The sequence below is a fragment of the Suncus etruscus genome, chromosome 17, assembly GCF_024139225.1.
Source record: "Suncus etruscus isolate mSunEtr1 chromosome 17, mSunEtr1.pri.cur, whole genome shotgun sequence".
NCBI lineage: Eukaryota > Metazoa > Chordata > Mammalia > Eulipotyphla > Soricidae > Suncus > Suncus etruscus.
The window spans coordinates 32,971,517-32,993,494 of record NC_064864.1 but is presented as its reverse complement, the minus strand read 5'-3'; the positions used below and the strand labels follow the sequence as shown (position 1 = coordinate 32,993,494).

The window sequence follows — 21,978 nt, the reverse complement described above, 5'->3', positions numbered from 1 at the left end:
AAAGTACTTGCTTTAATAGATGATGAATTTTATTTTTCGCTATAATCACTGCCCTCATCTTTGTGCACAGCTACACGGCTGTCCCATCTTATAAAAACACAGAGATTATAATACCTTTTCTAGACTGTAAAAAAATAAAAAGCCCACTATAACATGCTATAATTTCCTTTCTTTTATAAGACAACCAACAACAATAAGAAATCATTTCAAATCATTATTTTTTTAAACTGTATATGTCATGTGCTAGCTTCTAAACATGAACAAGATTTTTGAGAAAAAAGAGGGTCTTTTCCAGAGTCCAAAAAAAATAGTTTTATATTCCTTAAAAAAAAAAAAAGGCATGTCGTGACACCTGGACTAAAAGAAGCTGGGCTCTAGTTCTGGCTAAGCTCTCAGCTATCTGTTTTTGTGATGGGGAGTTCTGAGCCAATTGTTAGAAACAATAACAGCAGAATTAAAGAAGGAGTACTGAGTGGAGGCTTAAGAACAGTGACAAACCATGAATTCTGAAGATTAAGAGGCCAAACAAAGATACTGCACAAGGGAAGCAAATGGTGAAAAATGGAGTTGGGGCTGGGTAGAAGTAGCTGAATCCAAGTGAAAAAGAGCAGGAATGATCTGCTAAAGAATAGCCTCTCCCACAAATATCACAAACCAGGTAAAGCAAAAGGCAAAAATAAAATGGGAGGAGCATTCAGTACTTAAAATATGTCATTAGGTTAAAAAACAGGAGATATTTTTTTCTTTGCTTTCTTTATGCAAAATACTTAATTTCTGAAGAAGAGTCACAGTGGCCTCTACTATGTGCAGCTCTCCCTCCTATGTTAGAATCAGGGCACTACCTTAGACCCAAATGTCATAAAATTTGTTTTGTAAGAATCTTCTGGAGAAATCCCACAATTGTCTATAGCTGCCTCTTAACCTCATTTTCCTAAAATTCCACCTATTAAATAAAGCAAGATGAGGTAATTTAGATGAAAAGCAGAAGTTGCCAATACAGTGGTTCTTGGCAAACCAACCTGCAGGCATCCCCTGATGTGGACCCAGGAGAGATGGGGGGATGCTTTTCAGAGAGAGGAGAAGGACAATCCAGGTCACTGTCCTTCTCCACTGAGCACAGAGGTGCCCGCATGGCCTGGGTCTTCAATTGTGCAGATGCGCTGTCTTCAAAGACGTCATCATCTCCCATTTCATCGGAGCAGAAGCCCATGCTGCCCACTAGACCACTGGAGGACTTGGCGGTGTGCAGATGAGCCACACAACTCTCTAGCTCATGAAACCTGTATAAGCTGCTGGCACTGGAGCTGTGCGAAAGTGAGAACAAATACCGAAGCAGCCGCTGGCTTCTGGATGCAGCCTCGCCGTCTGCCTTCTCTTCCAAAAGTGGGATGTGCATGCCCCCTTTGCCAGCTCCCACAACTGAGGCAGCTGAATGACTGGCATAAAGGGGTGAAACATATGAATATTTGAAACTGCCAAGATGTTTGCGATTCAAGGTTCTTTTGTCTTTGTGATGAAACCTGCTAATTCTGAGACATGGGTCCTGCGGGAAGATCAGTTTGCCCTCAGAGCAAGTTCTTTCCACATAGTCAAAACTTCCTAAAGTGTCCTGGACCTTCTCACCCACATCATCTAGGGACTTTGAAATCTTTAGGGCTCTTCTGTCTTTGGTATTCTTAGAAGGCTTCAAGGCCTGGACCCATTCTGAACCACAGAAATTGCTCTTGGATGCCTGTAATGTGTCTTTACAGATAACTGTCACAGTGAGCCCTGGTGTCAGAGAACTCTGGCATTGAGGAGCTTTCAAGACAACAGCAGACTGCACAGGACTGTGTTGACAACATTCAGAAAATATTGCACTGGAACTGCATGCAGAGAACAGTGGAATAAAAGAACAGAAGGTAAAAACAATGTTAAGAGAATAGACATTAAAGTGATGAAATGAAACTTGTTTTTGTTGAGCAAACAGCACATAAAACTGAGCAACTGTTTAAGCAAAGGCCTACTGATCAAGCAAATGAAAAAGTGATATCTGGATACAAAAATGCTTATTTTCAGAAACATAGGAACCATCATAGCATCTGAAGCAGAGTGTTACCTGCAGATGTCCTGATTGGATGGCGTGACAGAAGTACGAGAGAAGGCAGACACTGGAACAGATGCCAACGGAGGACCCCCGGCCTGCAACAACACACCCCAGTCAGTTTTCAGGCAACCATGAATTTTTTGAATGACAAGAAAGAGTACAGCAGCTAAGAATGCCTGTTATTTCATACTACTCAATGAGTCACATGTATTAGTTCCCTATGAACCCAAGAAAAACTAATTAAACAACACTCTTTGTATATGTGTCAAGAGTAGCCTGAGACTCAGAAAGAGCACCAATAATCTTCTGTAGACCCAGTGGCATTTTATTTCCAAAATATCTACATTTCACTAGTTTATATATCAGATAGGCAGCCAAGTAATATAGATAAGGGCATCTTAAGCTTTTCCACTTATGGACCACAGAGACAGCTCATCAGGCTGAATGCATGCTTTGCATGAAGGTCAGGGTTCAATAGCCAGGAACCACATGTTACCCAGTGCATTGCCAGGAATGGTATCCAAGCAGAGAACTGAGAGTATTCCAAGTAAAACCAAATGTGACCAGAACAGAACAAAACAAAAATATAACCTTATTCTATTCATGACCCCTTTTCTCCAGAGAAGTACAACATGAGTGAGTACTGCCAGATCTGCTGGATTCATTATTTGGTTATTGTACTTTCAGAAAAATTACTAATTTTTTCACTACCCTTCCACATGTCACAATCTACAGTGAAGCCTGGGTATAAACAAATGCAGAAGCAATGTTCTATACCATCCTGCAGTTGTTGTTTCCCCAACTCAGCACTCTTTATACTGGTTCTTGGTAATTCTAATCAAGGCTGGCAGGGATGTGAACTCTTTCCTAACCTCACAACCTCAGGTTCATTCTCAGGACCTAGTGGCCCTGAAAAAGGTCTTCATATGCATGAGGAACTACTTAACCTCAGGATTACAGATCTAGGATTCAATCTTGGGAGATCACTAAGCATAGAGGACACCCAAGAACTCTAATTGAGGGTTGCTAATAAAGAGAATAGCTGGAAAATTTTATATTAAAAAGAAAGTATATGAGAAGTTGTAAGATAGAAAAAGGGGTCTTGAACAAACCAAAATGAAAAATAAGGTGTCAGAGGTTCAGGAAGAAAGAACCATAGTAGAAGAGATATGAATGGAAAAAGAATAAAGAGAGGGAGCCCAACTTGGATGAAAATGCTAAACTACCAACTGAGCCTTTGAGAGATCTTATCAAACCTCCTGTTCCTTCGTTTCCATGATCCCTTAAGCCATGGGCACATTCATGTGCTCATCGTCCTTCCTCAGGATAGTAAGCCTGAGTAGGTCTGCCTCAAACAACCTAAACAACTACATGCAAATAATGCTATCAACCTGCTGTCAAAAGTAAGCCCTCATCACTTCCTCAATTTCCTAGGTCCTCCTGAGTGCCCCTCAGCTTTATCTGCAGGACTGGGGGAGTTCTACAATTAACTCAATGAAGCCTAGAGCATAATCTTGGAGATGTCACCCTAAGGATATAACCCATAGCACTACAGATATGGGGCCATAAGGACAGGAAGTAACTTTGTCCAAAAATGTCCCCTCTCCTTTTACCAGCAATTGTATCAGCCACATTTTAGTATTCACCATATTGCTCTTACTTGCCCTCCAACAACAAGGTTTAAATATCATTTTAATCCAACTCAGCCTAAAGAACTTTGACCTAAGAAGTTACTAAGAATAACTATAATTATTATCCCAGACATATGGCTAAATCTGTGCAACTTTACTCAATCAGCACATTTTCTGAGTCACCAAGAAATCTGCATTTATTTTCTAACTGAATAAGAACATGAATACATCTTTAAAAACAACCCTGGTCGGGCTGGCATGATCACTAGAGTGAGGGTGCATACTGTGTATGTGGAAATCCCAGTTTGGTTTTCCAATGCTTTTGGGACTGACCACTTATCTCAGAAGATTAGCCCTAGTTAACCTCTAGGTCTGGAATATAAACAAAACAAAAATATGCACAGTACACACACACCAAAAAAGTCTGATGGAAGTTCTTAAGAATCTAAAGTTTTAATTTATTTGAGGTCACAAAAACTATATTCTCAAAATAATATGGAACACTTTTGTCATATTTTTCATAAAACAAAATGGAAAGATGAATTGCTTGTACATGGATAGTATGTTTCATTTCTTTTGCACCAAGCATCCATCTCTCCTGTGTCTAACTGGTAGGCAGTCATACAGACCCCATCCCATGATCTCCTCTTGGCCCTGCCAGAGAAAAGGAACAGTAGAGCTAAGACCAAAATTATATCACAGTAGTTGTAAACTAGTCAGGAAGTAAGTAGGAGCCATCACATTCCCTAAGGAGACCTTAAAAGCTGCATTACTAAGCTTTGCCCACTCCAGGTTATGAGGTTAACTTGCCCTCTATGTAGCAGTCTCAATTGAAGACAGGAAGTCTCTCCCCACAGCAAGGATGGAAGAGAACACTGCTTTCTTGGAAAAGAGGGAATTTCCAAGCCATCTCTCTCTGCTCTCTTAGGACATGACTTTTTAACACCACAAAAAGAGATAGAGTGAGGTCTTTTCTGGAGAATGAAGACTTCCCAGGGTCAGTGCCCTGAAGTTGGATTCTTGAAAGCAGAATAAAGATGAAAAGAGGAAGCAGTAAATACACATACATACACAATGGGACCACTTAGTCACATATTTCCCACTTAGGGTCTACTATAAAGAATTTATATTCAATTTGTATGACCTTGCAGAAGAGAATCAAGCCTTATAAAACAACATGATAGTTCCAAGCGTCTGTTGTTTACTGAGTAACAGGAACAAGTCTCATCATCATCTTCTATGTTCCTACATATTTTACATTCCCTCATTATATCCTCTGAAATGTCACCAAAAAAAAAAAAATTCAGGTGATGAAAAGCCTCAATATGCCTCCCATAACAGAAAATCTCTTATTAGATCATGAGTTTTCAAGGAAAATTTTAAAATCCACTAATAAATATAGGCCAACCAATGTGTTTCCTGGCTGACTTCTTCAATAGAAGCAAAAACTGAAACAAAATAAACAAACTAAAACAAGATTCATGGGCTCTTCATCATCATTTCCAGGTAGAATGATGACCAAAGCACAGCATTAATAAATTAAAGATCTTAAATTGTCACTATATAAATATGAATAAAATTTATGAACCCACTAAGAAGGATTTAAAAGATTGGTGTAACAGTAGTATTGATAAATTAAAGCCTTACAGCAGTATTGAACTGAATTCCAGGTTCCATCTGGGAAAGTCAAGGGTCCCACATTCCCTTCTTCTGGGAGAGATTTGAGGGTCTTGGAGCACTGGGTTCTTCAGCTCTTCCAAAGAGCAGCAGGAATGGTAGCATATGGGAGGCTGTGGGGCAGTACTAGACTTGAGGGAAAAGAAGAATCCAGGCCACAGAGCACTCCAGAGAACCGTCTCCCTTCCACAAGAATCTGACCACAAAGGAGTAAAAATTTTACTGATAAAAGTAGTAAAAATACACAATAAGAGAATTAAAATGGGTCATGAAGGGTCCAGTACAGTTGGTTGAGCACTCACCTTGCATATTGCTGACCAGGGATTTATCCCTGGCATCTCATATGGTTCCCTGGGCACTACCAGGTACACAGAGCAAGGAATGGCCCCCAAAAAGTATTTTTTAAAGGGGGAAAATGGGTCAAGAAATTTTAAGCCTTCTGAGATTAGAGAGACAGTCCAATGGGGAAAGACCCTTTCCTTGCACAAAGTCAACCAGGTTTAATCCTCAGCACGGAATATGGTCTTCAGCCCTACCAAGATCAACCCTTAAACTCAGGGTTAGGAGTAAACTCTGAGGACCACCGGGTGTGACCAAAAAAAAAGGGGGGGAGACTTAGACCCCTGTTCCTAAAATTCTTTGTTCAAGAGACTTTGAGAAGGAATGCAAAGTAATATCACTACATAAACAAATTTTCATCAAAAGCCCTTCTTCTTAATATGCTGTAATCTAGTATGCCAAAAAAAAAAAACAACAACTCTGGACTATTAAAGCCTAAATTAATTTTTATGTATTAGAAATAATACACTTTTTGAAATGAATTTTTATTTAAAACATTGTGATTTACAGTTATTCATAGTTGAGTTTTAGACATACAATGATACAGTACAAATCTGGGGTCAACCTCCTTCCACCAAAATACCCAAAGTCTATTCCATGTCACCACTCCTTGCCCCAGCTGCCATCATAACAGGCGCATTTTTAAGTTTGGTTACTAAATTTTAGATCCGATGATTTTATTGCTGTTGACTCTGTGGCTTAGATATTTAGTTCTGTCTTTTCTTGACATCATAAATGCACCCAAGTCCCTTTGGCCTCTGTTTCCTATTATTTTACATCTGTCTTTCTCCTTTTTCACTCAATTTCTTTCCTTCTCTTCACTATTGTCTGCAGCCAAAAATGCCCTTGACAATCCCCATTTAAACCATTACATTACTTCAGGCAGTTATTCTAATACTACATATAAGTGATATAATCATCCTGTATTTATCTTACTACATATAAGTGATATCATCATCCTGTATTTATCTTTCTTCTTATGGCTTACCTCATTTAACATAGTATCTTTCAGTTCCATCCATGTTGCAGAGAATTGCATGACTGTGTTATTCCTTACAGCTATGTACTATTCCACTGTACATATGTACCACATATTCAAGAGATGACAAATACTTTTAAATAAATTATCTTGCTGTACCTATATCACTTAGTGTCTGTCTTTCCTATGAAATTTACTGTTTCAGGTAATTCCATTAAGGCTGCCAAAAACATATAAGAAGAATAAGTTTTTGATTATCCTTGATGGATGCTGGTATTTTCCCTTTTTCTGTTTCCTACAGAGAGAATTCACAGTCCTCGAAGGGCTACATAATAGATTCAAATAGGTCCCTTAGTGGCAGGAACTTAGAAATTTTTTATCACAGAGTTCTTATTCCAAAATATTAGTCATTGCCTTCTTGTAAGGACTTAAAGGAAAAACCCAAAAGCAAAAACTTTATCTTTGCCTCACTTTATTCTCTTGTTCTTTTCCAGTAGGTTTCTTCCGAATCTTCCTCTCCATTATAGAGTCAGTCACATGAGGATTTCTTTCCACTTACTAGCAAAATCATTTTAAATACCTGGGATCCTGGATCCCAAACAAAAGTAAATTTGCTGATCTAATCTATATCAAAAGGTGCAGGGCCACAAAAAAAGGTCTGATTTAGTTCATTTATTTTGAAGACATAAGAAATTTGGGAAAAAACTGGAAAAGAAGGGTAAAGAAGCAGGGTCATGTTGATAACTGAGCTCAAATTAAATCAAATTAATGATGCATAACTTCTCTAATAATGATGCAGAAAAACAGATCACAAATATAAAAATTAAAATCATACTTAAGTGATATTTAAATATAATATGTAACATATATAAATAAATATAAAATATATAATAAAATATAATTGAAATCAAATTAAAAAATAAAGTATATTATTTTTTAAATATGTGGGGGAGTATTAAAGTAAATAATATTTGTGCTGGAAAAATTTAGAAGAAAAAAAGTTGAAGCAAATTGGTCCACCTCTATTAAGACAGCAATTAAAAAAAATTCCTTCAGAATAACAAATACACATGCCTTTGTCCTAGCAATTCATCTTCTGGGAATTCATCCTCACACAAAAAGTTTCGAATAGCATGCTGTGACAGCATCAGGCTGGCCTCAAACCTCAATATTAGATTGGTTAAGCCCATAGTAACCCCTGAGCATCAAATGGGTGTGGCCGAAACCCCCCCCCAAAAAAAAAGAAAAAGAAAAAAGAAAATCACTGAAGAAGGAAAATCTCATCATTTCCATTGAACAGTAAATGGAGGAAGCATACAGGACAAACACACTGGGGGAACTAGGCAATCTACTGGTAGAATAATGAGTATTTTCAAGGTTTCTAAGAGTTTCCTTCTGAAAATGTATGGGAATCCAGGCAAGAAAGAGAAACTTTTTATGGAGTCTGTTTCCAATCATGATACCACAAGGGGCTTTTTCTAAATGCTCTTTTGGGATAGGAGAGTGGGGGCATCCAACTTTGTTCAGAACTTACTCCTGGATCTGTGGTTAAGGGTCACTCCTGCCAGAGCTTAGAGGACAATATGCAGTGCAGGAGATCAAATTCAGGTGTCTCTTTAGCCCACAACAATAAGATAGCATGCCATAAAAGTGAACTATAGAAGCCCAACATAATCAGGATTTCCCAACTCTGGGAAAAATCAATAGAGACTGATTTAGTGACTCATGACCTACATTTTAAAAATTAAACAAATAGAAGATGTCAAAATGCCTCAGATAAGGATTAAGTTATGAGTGAACTGAATTTCAATGTAAAGCTATAATTAAGGGACTGGTATGTGATTCAGTGGTATAGCATATGGCCCGCTTTTGAGAGGCCCTCCGTACCACAAAAGCACAGTAAAGCAGAATAAATCATAATCAACATAATTTAAAAGACCTCAAATTCTACATTTCTACAAAAATATAAAAATATAAAAACAAGAAGGGGAAAAACATGGTTAATCAAGAGCACATATTACATTTAAGCAGAGAGCCCAGAAGTAAAAGGGCTTTCACACTAACAAGAAAAAAGGGTTTCTCTCAGCTTTACCTAGGGTACAGCAATTACTCCCTGAATTGGAGTTCCACTACTATGTAACAACAGATCTACTGCTTAATACTGTACACATATATCATTTGACATAAAGCATGATTAATGACCATACAGGGTTTCACTTTCTTATGGAAGCTCTGGGAAATAATAAATATTTCTCCCTCATTCAGGCATAATGGACTGCAACTTTAGATGAAAAGACCCAGTTTCCCTGCTGGCTGTCAGTAGAGCTGCCTGCATTTCCATCTCCTCTTTATCATCTTCAACTTTCAACCCTTCTCTTGCTTCCAAATTTATGAAGTCTCAGCAGCCACTAAAGGAGAGAGCTGTATAATGTTAAGAACTTATATGATTCTATTCATACATGACACAAGAATGATTGTGATACTCAGATTGGAAACAAAGAAAAAGAGGGTGGTGTTTAGTAGGGGTGTCCTCAGAAGGAACTATCATAGATTTATCTGAAAGCCAAGTGACTGCCATTATAATATTCTGCCTGCCTCAACATTATTGGAATAATCTTGAAAAACAAGGAATTTCTCCCTAACGATCAAAGAGACCAGCCACATCTAATTTAATGAGAAGACTGGGACATGGGAGGATTGTTCAGCTCCTTAGACTGGAACACATCACAAAGAACAAGAACAATTAGTGCTGATGGGGATGCGGGGAGAAAGGAACTCTCATTCACTGCTGGTGGGAATGTCATCTACTCCAGCCTTTATGGAAAACAATATGGAGATCCCTCCAAAAACCGGAAATTGAGCTCCCATGTGAACCAGCTATACCACTCCTAGGGATATACCCTAGGAACACAAAAATACAATTCAAAAATCCCTTCCTCACATCTATATTCATTGCAGCGCTATTTACAATAGCTAGACTCTGGAAACAACCCAGATGCCTTTCAACAGATGAATGGCTAAAGAATCTTGGTACATACACAATGGAATATTATGCAGCCATTAAGAGAGATGAAGTCATAAAATTTTCCTCACATGGATGGGCATGGAAACTATTATGCTGAATGAAATAAGTCAGAAGGAGAGAGATGGGCACAGAATAGTTTCACTCATCTGTTGAATTTAAGAAAAATAAAAAACATTATTACAATAAAACCCAGAGATAAAAGAGATGAAAGCTAGAAGGACTGGTCCATGCTATGAAGCTTATCACAAAGAGTGGTGAGCTCAGTTAAGAAATAACTACACTAACAGCTATCATGCTAATGGTAATGACCAAGATAAGTAGAATGCCAGTCTCGAATACAGGCAGAGGGTGGAAGAGGAGGGAAATGGGGGATATTGGTGGTGGGAAGGTTATACTGGTGAAGAGAGGTGTTCTTTTTTATAACTAAAATTCAACTATAAACATGCTTGTAATCATGATTCTTAAATAAAGATATTTTCTTTAAAAAAAAAGTATGAAAAATCATCCTGACTTCGATGTAGGATATGCACAGATTCCAGGATCTTTAACTACAGAAACCTGACACCAACAACTGTATGGGGTGAAGGAAAGGTTTATTGGCACTATAGACAATGACTTGGGTTGGACAACCTAGTATGCCTGGAGCCTAGAAATGGTTATATGCCAGAAAACTTCAGGATAAGGTCTCCTTGTATTTAGGCTAAGGCTTTTCCTTTCTATGTCCCCCATATTTTGCTGTGTTGTTTGCTGTGCAAACAACAATTGCCACTCTAACACTGTTTTTGCTGTACTTCTTTAACTCTTATCCTTAAAAAAAAAAAAAGAAGAAGAAAAGCTTATTAAACCTTCGGCTAGGCCTTTAATAAGTTAATTGGTGATTTAATGATTTTCAAAAATATACTTGCTACTGAACCTTTTCTTTTTCTTCCATCGTTGATTTTTTAATTTTTTAAAATAACTTTGCCTTTGTTCTTCCTGAAACAAATGTATTATGATCAATTGTGTCAACTATGTGATATATTTCCTTTAAATAAATTTAAAAATAATTTTAAAAAGTATGAAAAAGTAAGGCAATCAATCAGTGCCCCGCAGGTATCCCACTTAGGACATCTTCCACTGATGCCTCGGAGATTTCAGCTCAGCTTCATTTCATTTCCAATAAACACCTTGCATGAGCTGGACTATTTTGCCTGTTACCTCCTGCTTCTCAGTGTTTGGTTGCCAATGACAAGAACTTACACTAATAATATCTCAGCATAGTCACAGGTTATGAACCTTATAGTAGGACATGTTTGGAGTGCCATTTAGAAATTCTTTTCTTCTTTGTTTTCTTTTGTTTTGGGGCCACACCCGGTGACACTCAAAGGGTTACTCCTGGCTATGCACTCAGAAATCGCTCTTGGCTTGGAGGACCAGGGGATCAAACTGTGGTCCATCCTAGGTTAGTGCGTGCAAGGCAAACGCCCTACTGCCTGCACCACTGCTCTGGCCCCATCATTTAGAAATTCTAATTACTGAACCACATTATATATTTACTTCCTGCATAGGAGGTTACTAAATATACTGCCTTCCCAGTCCAGAATCAAGAGACAGCAATCTATTCCTCACTTCTAGCACAGCAAAGCTTACTTCATATAATAAAGTCAAATAAAGTTTGGAAACAGAGACACTTATTGCCCCTGCTCAGCCATCAGTGTTACTATCCCTTTAAGGGTGAAGGCATCAGCTACCAGAAACTGGCCTCTTATAACTTCTGCATAAAGACATTTGACCCAGGGGTATTTAAAGGGCTGAAGTGCTGGAAGTGGGGGGGGGGGGGGGGAGGAGACTCTGCTGCTGCCACCACTGCCAGACTGCTCCTGCTGAATGGTCCCTACCAGATTGCAGGAGAAACTGTTTCAGAATTGTTTGCCATTCAAAAAGACCTTTAACAATTATACTCCTCTTTTATAAACTTATATTTCCCTGCAGAAAATTCTAGAGTGGTGGCAAAAACACTGGCTTTGTACCCTCAAAGTCCTCATTTTGTGTTCTGAGACCACGCCTCTGATCATATCACTTTGCTGAGCAAAAGTTTAATTATCTAAAAATAAAGCCAGCAATTCATAGAGTTGCTGCAAATATCAAAAAGTTGTCATCATATAGGTTATATTAATAATCATTTATTAGAAATATTTCAAGATAAAACCACCTGTACCAATATTTCCAGTGTGAGAGGAGATATCATCTGGTAAGCTGATTAAATTCTGTAAACACCAATGTGTACTAGTGAGAGGATTATAGTGAAAAAATCAAATAATGTCTTCATATGATTATATAAGTTTTTAAGATTTCTTCCCATACTACAGGAAGTCCACAACAAAAAATTGAAAACTGCTGGTCTAAAACTAGGACCAATAAGAAAACTGCAACCATTCAGAAGGAAAAAACAATACACATTAAAGATATACAAAAATATGGTCAAAATTTGTAAAAGGGGAGTCTAATAATGAAATACAGCACATGATGCTTCCTCAAGACTCAAAGAGATGCTATATAGTGTCTTCTTCTTTTTTTTTTTTTTTTTACAAAAAAAATTGCATTTACTTGTAAACTGCTTAACAGCTGGTGGGTTGGCTGACAGGGCTGCCCAAGAAAAGCAAAAGCAGATATAATGAGGTACATTTTCAATGAATAACCACCACAGATCATGTGAACTGCTCTAGCAGCCCAGTCACCTGTTCCCCAACCTCGCCTCCTTAGAGACAAACCAGGGCAGTCCTCCCATGAATTGAGGGCTCCAGCTATATCGATAAGCACCTCAAAGAACAGACAAAACAAACAAACCAAAAAAAAAAAAAAAAAACCAAAAACTAAAACAAACAAACAAACAAAAATCACGCCATGGTCTTGAATTAAGAAACATGGTATAGCACATAACGAAAGAGAAGAAAGGAAGAAAGAAAAAAAATAAATATAATTGGGGACAACACTTTCAATAATCGCACCCAAACAGAAAAATCAACCAAAATAGATAAATAAATCAAAAATAATATATATAATATAATATATATAGTGTCTTCTATGAATCAGGCTGTCATCACTTCATGGCATTCAACTCCTTCAATTCACTAGTATCCTTCATACAAAAATAGGAATGCTTTCAGATAGTTGTTTTCTTCACTACAAATTAAGAAAAGCACATTTTGCCTTAATCCATAAGCTTTAAGTAACTTGTCTGTCACTGGTCAACTCACATCAGAGACAAAGAGAAGACACCTTTGTCAATAATGCTGCAAAAATTTATGTGGTCTTTTAAGACTGTATTTACCATTGAATCCTGACATTCTGAGGTACCTCATTCCAACTTACTAGAATTCAGGAAATAGTCAAAAGAGCTAAGAGAGTAAATGTCCAAATTCAATGTAGTTTAACAGTGAGATAAAATAACATCAACTTGTTTTTTATTTTTGTTTGTTTTTATTTGTTTATTTGTTTGTTTGTTTTGGGACCACACCTGGCAGTGCTCAGGATCAGCTCACACTTCTGGTTCTATGCTCAGAAATCGCTCCTAGCAGGCTCAGGGAACCTTATGGGATGCTGAGGATCGAACCCAGTCTGTCCAGGTTGGCAGCATACAAGGCAAACACCCTACTGCTGTGCCATCACTCTGGCCCAGAACTTAAATATTTTTAAGAGTCCATTAAATACAGGGCCAGAGAGATAGCATGGAGTTAACGTGCTTGCCTTGCATGCAGAAGGACGTTGATTCGAATCCCGGCATCCCATATGGTCCCCCGAGCCTGCCAGGAGTGATTTCTGAGCGTAGAGCCCCGAGTAACCCCTGAGCACTAGCCGGATGTGACCAAAAACCAAAAACCAAAAAAATAAATAAATAAATAAAAGAGTCCATTAAACATGATCACTCTAACTTTTTCCTGGAGTATCTGATTAACCCGAGACATATATTTATCATGGTTTCTTAACAAAATGAAGACCTCCAAAATCATCTATAAGGAAATAGCCAACTGCATCTAGAGCCAGCCTGACTATAGTGAAGGAGGGTATCCCTGCTACAAGCCTTATGGGCATCCTGGGTCAAGTCTTATCCCAGTGGTTGATAAAAATAGTTCCCGCAGGGTATACTAACTACATGTGTGTGAGTCTTTTCTGTATATCAGAATCCAGAAGAGATATTTTACAAAGCCTAGATTCCACATTTAGGCCAATTTCTGGTAGCTAAAATGAAAAAAAAAAAATCCAGTAGGACAGTGAGGTTAATTCAAGTATGTTTAAAGAATTCTAATCTTACATATTATATATGCATATATATGTACATTTTTATGTACATATGCATATATACATACACATATATTTATGTATATATCAAGGCAGACTTCTCAGCCTCATGTATATCCCATCTGATGTGCTATTTCCTTCAGATTAAAGGGAAGCGTGGCTCCTAACATAAAAATGAAAACTGTTCAATTTCCTTGCTGGGGAAAGGAATCCCTATATTCATTGTTGGTGGGAACATCAAGTAGTCCAAACTTTTTTGAAAACAATAAGGCAATCCTCATAAAACTAGGAATTAGACTTTAAGATGATCCAGCAATATCCCTTCTTGAAATATATCCCAAGAGCCCCAAACACAATGCAGAAAAGACATCTACACTCCTACGTCTATTGTAGCACTATTCACTATAGTCTAAATCTGGTAATAACCCAAATGTTCAAGAACGGATAACTGTATAAATAGAAACTATGATAGCTGTACACAATGGAATACTACTCGGCCCTAGAAAAGATAAAGTCATATAAATTGCTGCTACTTATGTGGATAAATTGTGAAAGTATGCTGAGTGAAGTTAGCAAGAGGAAAAGGAAGAGATAGAACAATTTCTCAGGGCTCGATTCATAATACAGCATGCATGACATTTGCCTTGCATGATTTAGATCTGGGTTTGATGTCTGGCATCCCATTGGGTTCTCTGAGCCTGCCAAGCGTGATTTCTGAGTGCAGCGCCAGAAGCAACCTCTGAACACCATGGGGTGTGGTCCAACCTTGAGAGGTACTTGGGCTTGCAGTTTATGATTGTCATTTTCTAACCTCTTTATACATATTATAATTAATTATTAGTATAATTAATACAATTTCAAAAGGTAAAAAAGGCTAAAAAATTTACAAATTTGCCAAGTTATTCATGATTTGAGCTTCAGGTGTATAGTGTCCAAGCATGAATCCCTTTACCAGTGTCCCCCATGTTTCTCATCCCCTAACCTTATATGCATGTGGTTTAACAGTTGAATCACTTGTTATTGAAAGTTACAAGTATCTTTAACAAAACAGATGTAAAATTTATATTGTATTAAATGTGCACTATCATTAAGGGACCACCTTAAACATATGTGTAAAGCTATTTGTTTTCAATAAGTTACTCTTTCCTATAGATGTACCCTTCCTGGGTCTCCGAGTATTACTCAAATTTTAGGGAAAAAATGCTACCCTGAAGATCCACTTTACTGAACTGACTTAGAGTTCCCAGGGCAATCCTCATATATTATATGACATGCTTTCTTGGAATCTACTTGAGTAGCTACCCCAAGTTTGTCAGGTATCATTGGAGAGCCAACATATATCATGCTTACAGGTCTCCTCTTATGAACTGTCCGGTTGAAGATTGCCCTGGGATTCAGTGTTCAATAGTAAGATGCAAACTAAAAGTTCTGTGAATATTCTTATCTTTTTTTTTTTTTTTTTTTTTTTTGGTTTTTGGGCCACACCCGTTTGACGCTCAGGGGTTACTCCTGGCTATGTGCTCAGAAATCGCCCCTGGCTTGGGGGGACCATATGGGACGCCAGGGGATCGAACTGCGGTCCTTCCTTGGCTAGCGCTTGCAAGGCAGACACCTTACCTCCAGCGCCACCTACCCGGCCCCGAATATTCTTATCTTCCCTTATTCTTTGTCATTCTTTTCTTGCCATGGCCACAGTAAGGGTGCCTAGAAGTCCAGGTCCTACTTTGATACTATGAGATAATAAGCATGAGAATGACAACATGATAAGGAAGGTAGGTGAAAGGAAAAAAGTACCTTAGTCTCTAAAGACATCGAAGCACTTACTTAGCCTTGGACCATCTAGCTCCAAGATATCATTCAAGTTTTACATAATTATCCATGATTATGGTATAAGAAAGCTATCTTGTTTGTCGTGTCATTATCAGTGAAAATGCATTCTTAATTAAGGTAATAGGCTTTCAGATGACTCAGATTTTGTTTAAAGCAAATGATGTCTACCAAAAGGAATGGGTTTTTATCAGGGCCAGAACAAAATACAACAGCAGGTAGGGCTCTCACCTTGATCAAGCCCAGGTTTGATCCCTGGCATCCCATATGGTCATATAAACCCACCAAGAGTGTTTACCGAGTACAGAACTAGGAGTACCCATAAACACTGCTGAGTATTGTCCCCCAAAAGAAAAACAATGAAATGAGCTTTTATCCTATTCATCCTATAATATCCTATTCTCCCCTGAGAAACATACAAACCTCACTTAGAACTGCCTCACTAGGAAAACACAACTGCCATACACATATATTGGTTCCAGGAACAAATTAAAGAAATGTTTACCACTCCTAGGAATATAGCAAAGAAGCCCCAAAACACATTGCATAAAGGCCCTCTGCAATATTCAATATATCACTATTCACAATAGCCAGAATCTGGAAACAACCCAAATGCCCAAGAACAGTTAGGTGAATAAAGAAACTATGGTATTTGCGGAATACTACACAGTTATTAGGAAAAATGAAGTTATAAAATGTGATTATACGTAGATAAACATGGAGATTATTATGCTGAACAAAATGAGTCAGAGTGAGAGGGACAGGCATAGAATGATTACACTCATTTGAGGGATATATATCAAAAAATAGTATGGTAATAATATCTATACAGAAACAATACAGAAACAAGTCTATGGTAAGAAGCTTGCCACAAAGGGTGGGGTGAGGTTAGGGCAGAGAGGGACATTATGACAATGATAGTTGGAAATGGTCACTCTGAATAAAAACTGAGTGCTGAAAGGAGATAAAGTGATATGCATGATACTCCTTCAGTAACAAAATTGTAAACCCCAGCGTCTAAAAGGAATAAAAGGGAATGCAGAAGGATGTGGAAGGGGGTGAGAAGAAGAGCTGCCTGCCAGATTACAGTTTTCACTGAGTACAGAGACACCGTGAGAAAGAGAGAGAAAGAGAAAGGGGGTGGGGCAGGAGAGGAGAAGGGAGGGAAACTGGGAACATTGATGATGGAAAAACATGCACTGGTGATGGGTCTGACTGAAATTCAATCATGAAAAACTTTGTAACTGGGGAAAAAAACTAGTATGAACAACGTCATATACCATTACATTAAAATAAACTAATTTTTAAGAACTAAAAAATAAAACAATGGGGGAAATATTCAAGTTCAAGTGTGGAAGAATTAATATTTCCAAATTACAATTTCATTGAAAGTTTTGTCAAAATATCATAGTACCTAAAATTCACATGAGTTCAAGTTCTGATAACAAACGTGGTTTACATTTGTAAGGAACTATAAAACTACCTGAATAATTAAAGCAATTCTGAAGGAAAAAAAATGAGTAGATATCTACTTGAGGTGTGTATATATGTACATATATATCTTACATATATACATGGCCATATAATATATATACACACAATGAATTCCTATTTAGCTATAAGAAAACATAAAGTTGTGTCAAAGACAGTTCAAAGGACTGAGCAAATGCTTTGAATGCAGGAAGTCCCAGTTTAATCCTTGAAAATCATGATGCCATCAATCACCATAAGAAATTTCCCTTGGACCTCTGAGTGTGATCTAAAAACAAAAACTAAAATTAAAAATAGAAAAGAAAAAAATACTGTTACAATATAGATGAAGTGAGTCAACAGAAGAAAAATATCTGATCTCTCTCATTGTATCACAACAGAAAAAGGTACCCAAATGGACATTATCTAGTCATTATCAATGTTTGAATTTAAACTATAGAAATGAGCCTACCAAGCGGTAGGAAAAGATTTGGAGGTATAAAAGAGATAAGCCAGAAGTGAAATACAACAATGGTAAAATATCTTTGTCATTTTGGTAGTGTTGGAGGTACAATGATTTTTAACACTAAAAGCACTAATATTTTGCTGCCTCAATAATAAAATTTAAAATGCTTAACATTTGTATATTGAAAGAAATATACACTAAAAATGAACAATTTAAAATAAATATACAGAAGCCAAGTCTAGGAATAAAAACCAACAACAATAATGTATTTCAGTCATACTCTACCTTAGAAATAGTGCTTGAATGATTCATGGAATGCCCCAAAGTCTTCTCATTCTGCAAGAAAACCAAATAAATATTAAAAACAAGCTTTGGCTATTTGAGAGTGTTTATTGTTCCAAATGAATTTCAGAAGTGTTTGATCCACTTCTTTGAAGAATGTCATGGGTATTTTTAGAGGAATCGCATTAAATCTGTACAATGCTTTGGGGAATATTGCCATTTTAATTATGTTAATCCTGCCAATCCATGAGCAGGGTATGTGTTTCCATTTCTTAGTGTCCTCTCTTAAAGCAATCCTTGGGAAAGAAATATAGGAGGCATTACTTTTCCCAACTTTAAACTGTATTACAAAGCAATAGTTATCAAAACAGCATGGTATTAAAATAAAGACAGACCCTCTCAGATCAGTGGAATAGGCTTGAGTACTCAGAGAATGTTCCCCAGACATACAATCACCTAATTTTTGATAAGAGAAAGAAATCCTAAATGAAGCAAGGAAAGCCTCTTCAACAGGTGGTATTGGCACAACTGGTTAGCCACTTGCAAAAAAAAGGGAACTCAGATCCTCCAGCTAACACCATGTATGAAGGTAAAATTCAAATGGATTAAACACCTTGATATCAGACCTGAAACCATAAGATACATAGAACAACACAAAGGTAAACACTCCATGACACTGAGACTAAAGGAATCTTTAAGGAGAAAACAGCACTCTCCAAACAAGTGGAAGCAGAGATTAACAGATGGGAATATATTAAGCTGAGAAGTTTCTGCACCTCAAAGGAAATAGTGCCCAGGATACAAGAGCCACCCACTGAGTGGGAGAAACTATTCACTCAATACTCATCAGATAAGAGGCTAATATCCCAAATATACAGGTCACTGACAGAACTCTACAAGGAAAAAAAAAAAAAAAACATCGAATCCCATCAAAAATGGGGAGAAGAAATGGACACTTTGATGAAGAAATACAAATGGCCAAAAAGCACATGAAAAAATGCTCCACATCACTAATCATCAGGGAGATGCAAATCAAAACAACTATGAGGTACCACCTCACACCACAGGTCTGGCACACATCACAAAGAATGAGAACAAGCAGTGTTGATGGGGATGTGGTGAGACAGGAACTCTTATCCACTGATGGTGGGAATGCCGACTAGTTCAACCTTATGGAAAACGATATGGAGATTCCTCCAAAAACTGGAAATTGAGCTCCCATATAATCCAGCTATACCACTCCTAGGAATATACCTTAGGAACACAAAAAATATAATACAAACATCCCTTCCTTACACCTATATTTATTCCAGCACTATTTATCATAGCAAGACTCTGAAAACAACCAAGATGCCCTTCAACAGATGAATGGCTAAAGAAACTGTGGTACATATACACAATGGAATATTATGCAGCCATCAGGAGAGATGAAGCCATGAAATTTTCCTATACATGGATGGGTATGGAAACTATTATGCTGAGTGAAATAAGTCAAAGGGAGAGATACACAGAATAAACATTTAACAAAAATCTAAACGTTCCTTATAAAAACACAAACTAGGAATAGAAAAGAATCTCTTCTTTTTATAAAAGGTATCTACAGAAAAAAACAAAGTAACAGCACAACTGCAAAAGGAATTGCAAAGGAATGAGTGACCTTACATTAAGACTTGGGATTACTCAGCATAAGAGATTCCGCATCTATTATGCTGAGTGAAATAAGTCAGAGAGGGAGAGAAAAAAACGCAGAATGGTCTCACTCATCTATGGGTTTTAAGAAAAATGAAAGACATTCTTGCAATAATAATTTTCAGACACAAAAGAGAAAAGAGCTGGAAGTTACAGCTCACCTCAGGAAGCTCACCACAAGGAGTGATGAGTTTAGTTAGAGAAATAACTACATTTTGAACTTTCCTAATAATGAGAATGTATGAGGGAAATGGAAAGCCTGTCTAGAGTACAGGCGGGGGTCGGGTGGGGAGGAAGGAGATTTGGGACATTGGTGATGGGAATGGTGCAGTGGTGATAAGTGGTGTTCTTTACATGACTGAAACCCAAACACAATCATGTATGTAATCAAGGTGTTTAAATAAAATATAAAAAAAAAAAGACTTGGGATTACCCAAGATAGTGTTACCCATTCTTGCAACATCTATTCAACATTGTAATGAGACACCAAGGCAAGGCAATTATGTCCAAAAAAATGGTACCAAGTGTAGAAAAACAAAAGACTCTATATTTATAGATAACATCATTTTGTATGTAGAAAGTCCTATAATTATATACATTTACTGATTGTATTAATTGTATAATTACATATACACTTAATACAGTGTACTATACCTCTTTTATACTCTAAAAATATTTTTGAAAGAAATCAACCTAAACAAATAGAAGAACATCCTATGTTGAAGAATCAAGAAAAATAAAAGTTGTTAGGATGGCAAACTCCCCAATTTATCTATGATTGATATGTAGTATTAAGGCAATCCATATCAACACCCAGGTTGCTTTTTTGGGGAAGCAAATGACAAGCTAATCCTTATGAAACAAAACATGCAATAATATTGAAAATTACAAAACTGCACTGATAGCAAATGAGCAAAAGGTAATCAAACCAGGCAATTTACATTCTAGAAATCAGTCCTTACATTAATGTTTAAAGAATTTTAAAAGACAAGTATGCATATAATACTTTGTTTTTTTTTTATAGGGGTCACTAGCAGTAGTGCTCAAGAAACAGAGGTCACTTTCAGCAGTATGGTTCTGACTGGGTGGAGCTCTGCCTTGAGGGCCCAAGGGTTATACCCCTTGATGTGTAAATGGGCGTGCAGTGCTGGGAATCTAACTCAATACCTTGTGCATTCCAGGAATGTGTTCTACTACATCTTTTAAACTGGTTTTCAACTAATGAGGCTAAAAATTTGGACATCCACATTCAAAAATAATGAAGATGATTCCCTTAATCATGTCACACAATTAACTCACAAACTGTATAGAAGGATAAGTATTACATAACAATATCTATAAAACATAGGCTTCTTAAATGTAACTTACAATTGCTTTAGAGATGACAACCAAAGCATTAGTGAAGAATAGGTTAACAATTAATAGAGTGACTGTGTAGCTAAGCTCACAGAGCATACAACCAGCTTTCACCTAAACAGGGACTTTGCCCTAGCCTTCTCTTTCCTTCCACACCCCTGTTGAGATGTGGATTGAGTCTGAACAATGAAGATCTTAAGGGGAGTATAGTCCATGAGGTTGGAGGTCTCTGACCCCATGTTTTTCTCTCTCATGTCTGGCTTTTTTTTTCTTTTTGGCTTTTGGGTCACACCTAGCATCGCTCAGGTGTTATTACTGGCTCTATGCTCAGAAATCACTCCTGGTAGGCTCGGGGACCATATGGGATGCCGAGATTCGAACCACGGCCCTTCTGTATGCAAGGCAATCTGTCTGGCCCCATGTCTGGCTTTTTATTAATCCCTAGTACACCCTTGCTTCAGACCCATTCAGCCGAGGCTGGATTCCAGCAAGTGATACCTCTACATAATTTAACTTCACCAAAAATAAAAAAGTTGTACTTGAGAGAGTACCATTTAAAAATAAAAAAAAATCCATGATAGAAGATAAAAAATATGCAAAGATAATGAAAAATTTTAGTATATAAAGTTTCTATTGGCTAAATAATAAAAATGATTATGAAATAAAAAGTATCTAATAGACATATTCCAACTACATAATGATAATAATTAATAAACATTAAAGTAATAGAATTTAAATAATTCTTCAAATTGATTAACAGATTAAAAACACTATAGATGACATATACCTAATTATGAAAGACTGAATGAATATTCTAAGGCTTAGATAACAGGATAGAAAGTAAAGGAGTTTAAGATGCTATGCAAACTATCT

General features: G+C 37.2%; 1 protein-coding gene across 2 annotated transcripts in view; it reads right to left on the bottom strand.

Annotated features, from left to right (window-relative positions):
- Positions 1-21,978, bottom strand: part of MARCHF8 (membrane associated ring-CH-type finger 8) — a 113,470-nt gene that overhangs the window by 6,271 nt on the left and 85,221 nt on the right. Inside the window, exons 3-5 of one of the 2 annotated variants that reach the window (XM_049790680.1) lie at positions 18,064-18,114; positions 2,099-2,181; positions 1,020-1,865 (exon numbers count right to left, since the gene is read on the bottom strand). In XM_049790680.1, the coding sequence (XP_049646637.1) occupies positions 1,020-1,865; positions 2,099-2,181; positions 18,064-18,114 (980 nt within the window). The remainder of the gene's footprint in view (positions 1-1,019; positions 1,866-2,098; positions 2,182-18,063; positions 18,115-21,978) is intronic. The other variant, XM_049790681.1, reaches the window with a different exon arrangement.